The sequence below is a fragment of the Eubalaena glacialis genome, chromosome X, assembly GCF_028564815.1.
Source record: "Eubalaena glacialis isolate mEubGla1 chromosome X, mEubGla1.1.hap2.+ XY, whole genome shotgun sequence".
Lineage (NCBI taxonomy): Eukaryota > Metazoa > Chordata > Mammalia > Artiodactyla > Balaenidae > Eubalaena > Eubalaena glacialis.
Window position 1 is genome coordinate 28,096,450 of NC_083736.1, and position 6,264 is coordinate 28,102,713.

Consider the following 6,264-nt stretch of genomic DNA (forward strand, 5'->3'; position numbering starts at 1 on the left):
TTCACATTTTCACTTCAGTTAATTCAACATGATTTCTACTAGGCATGCATACCCATTTAGTTTGATTTGCTTCATATTTATTTATTTTTCAACATGCAGCAACCCTATGAGATAGTTGAGTTGAACTGTTTATTCTTAAAGAGTACAATGTACCTTGTCCTCAAAGAGTTTTATCAACTTTAACATTTTCAAAGAGCCCTATGAGGCTGCTCAGTATGGTGGTTTTTCACTGAAACTTCTTATTTGGAAGATGGCAAAACAGACTAGGATCTTCCCAAGTCTACTGGTTGCTTGTATTCATATCACAGCTCAGTTGGGTAAGAGGTAGAGACTGAATAATAAGTAGATCACCTCCAAACCCAGCTGGGTGAGAAAACTTCATTTTTAGAAAGGAAACCAAGTCATGAAAACCTTCGTAATGGTGTGATTTGTTTCAGGGTTCTTTTGATACTTAAGAAGGGAATTAATCCTGGTGCACAGTACTCTTCTTTACAGCCTTCTAGAGTTTTCTTCCCCAGCCATCGTTCTTTAGCTAGGTGATTTATTGTACTTGCTGCAGAACTGAAAGCATGAAGACTCTGTCTACTTTCATAATCAGAGGTGGTGATAGCCTTTTCATTTCCTGCCAAATGGATCCGACCACACTTTTAACCCTGGTGGGTGCACATCTTCTTGGACAATACCAGCTCGATTTATGGCTTGTTCCTTCTTAGCTGTGTGTCCTTGGGCATGTTGAACAACCTCGCTGAGCCTCAGTTTCCCCATGGTATTCCTCCAGCCACGTTAGGGGCCGGAAGTAGATGGGGTAGAAGGTGGCGCCGATCAGGGAGATGAAGCCGCCGAAAATGAGCGTGGTGCGCAGGTTCAGGGTCATGGCTCCAGCCGGTGGCCTCCCTGACCTGCGGAGCAGCCCTCTGAGATATGTTCTTTATATACCCAATTTCTTGAGGTTTTTTTTTTTTTTTTTTATCATGAAAGGATGTTATATTTTGTCAAATACTTTTTCTGCATCTAATGAAATGATCATACGATTTTTACCTTTCATTCTATTAAAGTGGTATATGACACTTATTGATTTACATATGTTGAACTAGCCTTGCATCTCAGGGGTAAATTCCACTTGGTTGTGGTATATAATCCTATTTAAGTGTTATAAATTTGGTTTGCTCTTATTTTGTCAGAATTTTTGCATCTATATTTATCGGAATATTGATCTATAGTTTTATTGTAGTGTCTTTACTTGACTTTGATATCAGGATAATGCTGGTCTGGTAAAATAATTTTGGAAGTATTCCCTCTTATTTTTTTATTTTGGGGGGATTTTTGTTTTTGTTTTTGGAAGAGTTTGAGAAAGATTGGTATTAATTCTTCTTTAAAATTTTGATAGAATTCGCCAGTAAAGCCATTTGATCCTGAGGTTTTCTGTGTTGGGAAAATTTTTTTTTTATAGATTTATTTTATTTATTATTTTTGGCTGCATTGGGTCTTTGTTGCTGTGTGTGGGCTTTCTCTAGTTGCGGCAAGCGGGGGCTACTCTTTGTTGTGGTGCACGGGCTTCTCATTGCGGTGGATTCTCCTGTTGTGGACCACGGGCTCTAGGCGCGTGGGCTTCAGTAGTTGCAGCACACAGGCTCAGTAGTTGTGGCTCACGGGCTTTAGAGTGCAGGCTCAGTAGTTGTGGCACACGGGCTTAGTTGCTCCGCAGCATGTGGAATCTTCCCGGATCAGGGCTCGAACCCGTGTCCCCTGCATTGGCAGGCAGGTTCTTAACCACTGCGCCACCAGGGAAGTCCCTGTGTTGGGAAATTTTTCATTAGTCATTCAATCTCCTTACTTGGTCTGTTCAAATTACCTATTTCTTCATGATTCAGTCTTGGTACAAGTTGTATATTTGCAGGAATTCATCCATTTCTTCTTCTAGGTTGGCTAATTTTCCAGCATATAATTATTCATAGTAGTCTCTTATAATTCTTTGTATCTCTATAGTATCGGTTGGGATGTCTTCTCTTTGATTTCTGATGTTGAGTCTTCTTTTCTTAGTCTACTTAAAGGTTTGTCAGTTTTGTTTATGTTTTCAAACAATCAGTTCTTAGTTTCATTTTTTTTCTCTTGTTTTTCTGGTCTCTATTTATTTCCATTCTGATCTTTGTTATTTTCTTCCTTCTGCTAATTTTGGGCTTAGTTTGTTCTTTTTCTAATTCCTTGAAGTGTAAAGTTGTTTATTTGAGATCTGTTTTCTTAATATATGCATTTATCACTTTAAACTTTCCTCTCAGAACTGCTTTTTTAGCATCCCATAGGTTTTGGTATGTTGTATTTCTATTTTCATTTATTTTGAGAGATTTTTTTAAATTGCTTTTTTGACCCAAGGTTGTTCAGGAGTCATTGTTTAATTTCCACATATTCGTAGATTTTCTAGCTTTCTTCTTGTGACGTCTAGTTTCATACAAGTGTGGTTGGAAAAGATACTTGGTACTGTGGGAGGCATACAGTCTTAGCCGGAGGTAACTCCTGGAGGAGACAGTATGTCTCTCACAAAAAGCAAAGCCCTTACTTTGGAATGCACTCTTTTTCCCAGGCCTGAGGAATGTAAAAGAGATTAGCAAAGCTATCTCAAGCCAGGAGACCTCAGGGAACTGAGAGTCCTGGTTGTTCCTTATGGCTGGGGGCTGTGTGTGAGCCTGGTTAAGGGAAGATAATGTTCAAGGATAGTTGTTGTAAACTTGTTGAAGTCTGTGGTAGTGACTGAACTGAGACGATAAGCAATTCCATGGGATTATTGTCTAATAATGAGTTCTTCTTCTGTCTATATAAGATTCAGTAAATTCTAAATAAAGTACCTTGCAACCATCAGTTGTCTTGGTCCTTCTGACCCCATACTCACGGTGCTATTCAGTCCCTTACCCCTCTCCGTCGGGACCTGGAAGACCCCCTGCAGTGGCTGGACCATCGCAGGTATGATTTCGATCTTCTTAAATTTGCTAGACTTGTTTTGAGTACTATCTGTTGATCTCTTCTGGAAAATGTTTCATGTGCACTTGAAAAAAAAATGTGTATTTTGCTGCTGTTGGATGGAATATTTTACAAATGTCTGTTAAGTCCATTTGGTCTAATGTGTGTTTCAAGTCCAATGTGTTCTTCTTGGGTTCCTTTCTGGATGACCTATCCATTGCTGAAAGTGGGATATTGAAGTCCCTTACTATTATTGTATTGTCTGTTTCTCTATTCAGATCTGTTAGTATTTGCTTAATACATTTATGTGCTGTGATGTTGTGTACATAGATATTTATGACATATTTTCTTGATGATTGACCCCTTTATCATTATATAATGACTTTCTTTGTCTTTTGTTACCATTTTTGGCTTCAAGTGTACATTGTTTGATAGGAGTGTAACTACCTCTGCTTTCTTTTGTTTTCCACTTATGAAATATATTTTTCTATCCCTTCACTTTGAGTCTATGTGTGTCCTTAAAGTTGAAGTGAGTTTCTTGTAGGCAGCATTTGGTTGGGTCTTGATTTTTTTAAAAAAATTCCATCCAGTCACTCTATGCCTTTTGATTGGTGAATTCAATCCACTTACATTTAGAGTCATTGTTTGTAGGTAAGAATTTACTAATGCCATCTTACTGTTTTCTGGTTGTTTTGTGTTTCCACTGATTCTTTTTCCTATCTTTGTAAATAGGTGATTTTTCTGTAGTGGTAAGCTCTATTTCTTATTATCTTTTGTGCATCTGTTCTAGGTTTTTTGCTTTGGGGTTACCATGAGGCTTATGTAAGACATCTCATAAATAAAACAGTCCATTTTAAGCTGATAGCAACTTAACTTCAATTGTCTACAAAAACTTCATCCTTTTACTCCCCCCTTTTCTATTTTTGATGCTTTTATTTACTGCTTTTTATATTGTATATTCATTAACAAATGATAGTAGCTATAATTATTTTTAAGTTTTCCTTTGATCTTTATACTGTAGTTAAGTGGTTAACACACCACTGCATTACATAATTAGAGTTTTAAAATCTGACTGCTTATTTTTCTTCACCAGTGTGCTGTATACTTTCATATGTTTTCATGTCACTGATTAGTGTCTTTTTGTTTCCACTTAAAGAACTACTTTCAGTATTTCTTACAAGATAGAGCTAGTGGTGATGAACTCCCTCGGCTTTGTTTGTCTTGGAAAGTCTTTATTTCTCCTTCATATGTGCAGGATGGAGTATTCTTGGCTGGTGATTTTTTTCTTTCAACTCTTTGGATGTGTCATTTCACTCAGTCCTGGCCTGTAGAGTATCTGCTGAGAAACCCATTGATAGCCTAATGGGGATTCCTTTTGTAGGTTATCATTTCTTTTCTATGGCTGCTTTTAGGATTCTCTTTATTTTTGAGTTTTGACAGTTTTATTATAATGTCTTGGAGAAGATCTTTTTGCATTGAGATAACAAGTTGATCTATTAGCTTCATGAATTTGGATGTCCAGTTCTCTTACCAGGTTTGAGAAGTTCTCAGCTATTATTTTTTTAAATAAGCTATCTGACCCCTTCTCCCTCTCTTCTCTTTCTAGAACCCTGAATATTCTAATATTTACTCCTTTGATGGAATCCTACAAGTCACATAGGCTTTCTTATCTCTTTTTCATTCTTTGTTCTTTTCTAACTGGATTATTTCAAAATTCTTATTCTCTCGCTCATTTATTCTGTCTTCCGTTTGTTCTGTTTTATTGCAGATGCTCTCTATTGCATTTTTCACTTCATTCATTGAGTTCTTTAGCTGCACAATTTTTGCTTGGTTCTTTTAAATGATTTTTCTCTTTGGCAAATACCTCATTTTGAACATTTATTTTTTTTAATTTATTTTTTGGCTGCATTGGGTCTTCGTTGCTGTGTGCGGGCTTTCTCTAGTTGCAGTGAGTAGTGGCTACTCTTCGTTGTGGTGCAGGGGCTTCTCGTTGTGGTGGCTTCTCTTGTTGCAGAGCACGGGCTCTAGGCATGCAGGCTTCAGTAGTTGTAGCTCGCGGGCTCTAGAGCACAGGCTCAGTAGTTGTGGCGCACGGGCTTAGTTGCTCTGCAGCATGTGGGATCTTCCCAGACCAGAGATCGAACCCATGTCCCCTGCATTGGCAGGCAGATTCTCACCCACTGTGCCACCAGGGAAGTCCCGAACGTTTAATTTTTAATTGACCTAAAGTTAGTACATAACATTAGTTTCAGGTCTATAACATAATTCAGTATTTGTATACACTGCAAAGGGATCACCACCAAAAGTCTAGTTACCATCCATCACCATACAGTTGACCCCCCTTCACCCATTTTGCCCAACCCCAACCCTCTTCTACTCTGGTAACTACCAATCTGTTCTCAGTATCTGTGAGTTTTTGTTTTTTCTTTTGATTTTTAGATTCCACATAAAATGAAATCATACAGTATTTGTTTTTCTCTGTCTGACTTATTTCACTTAGTATAATACCATCAAGGTCCACCTATACTGTCACAACAGGCACAATTTCATCTTTTTATGAATGAGTAGTATTCCACTATACACACACACATGCACACCACATCTTCTTTATCCATTCATCCAATGATGAACACTTAGGTTTTTCCATATCCTGGCTATTGTAAATAATACTGCAATGAATATAGGGGTACATATATCTTTTTGAATAAGTGTTTTCATATTCTTCAGATAAATATCCAGAAATGGAAGAGCTGGGTTGTATGGTAGTTCTATTTTTAATTTGTTGAGGAACCTCCATACTGTTCTCCATAGTGGCTGCACCAATTTACATTCCCACCAACAGTGGACAAGGTTTCCCTTTTCTCCACATCCTTGCCAACACTTATTTCTTGTCTTTTAGATAATAGCTATTCTAACAAGTTGTGAGGTGATATCTCATTGTGGTTTTGATTTGCGTTTACCTGATAATTAGTGAGGTTGAACATCTTTCTGTAGATATATGTATGTCTCCTTTGGAAAAATACCTACAGTTGACTCTTGAACAAAGCAGGAGTTTGGGGTACCAACCCTCTAACACAGTCAAATTTGCAAATAGCCGTATAGTCAGCTCTCTGTGTCCCTGGTTCTGCATCTGTGGATTCAACCAATCGTGGATTGTGTAATGATACTATAGTACATATTTACTGAAAGCAACTCACATACTAGTGGACCTGCACAGTTCAAACTTGTGTTATTCAAGGGTCAACTGCATTTAGATCCTCTGCCCATTTTTTAAATCCGGTTGTTTGCTTTTTTGCTCTTGAGTTCTTTGAG

The 6,264-nt window shown here is 37.7% G+C and overlaps 1 protein-coding gene across 2 annotated transcripts; it reads right to left on the reverse strand.

Moving 5' to 3' along the window:
* Positions 1-543: 543 nt before the first annotated feature.
* On the reverse strand, positions 544-874 carry LOC133082502 (small integral membrane protein 20-like). Of its 2 annotated transcripts, none has more exons than XM_061179110.1 (2): positions 771-874; positions 544-715 (listed from the first exon to the last, which is right to left on the reverse strand). In XM_061179110.1, exons 1-2 carry the CDS (start codon positions 872-874, stop codon positions 616-618), a joined length of 204 nt encoding a protein of 67 aa, XP_061035093.1. In that variant the 3' UTR covers positions 544-615. The 2 variants fall into 2 exon arrangements, with proteins under 2 accessions (XP_061035093.1, XP_061035095.1); XM_061179112.1 differs by having other exon boundaries at positions 544-653; positions 766-874.
* Positions 875-6,264: the final 5,390 nt, after the last annotated feature.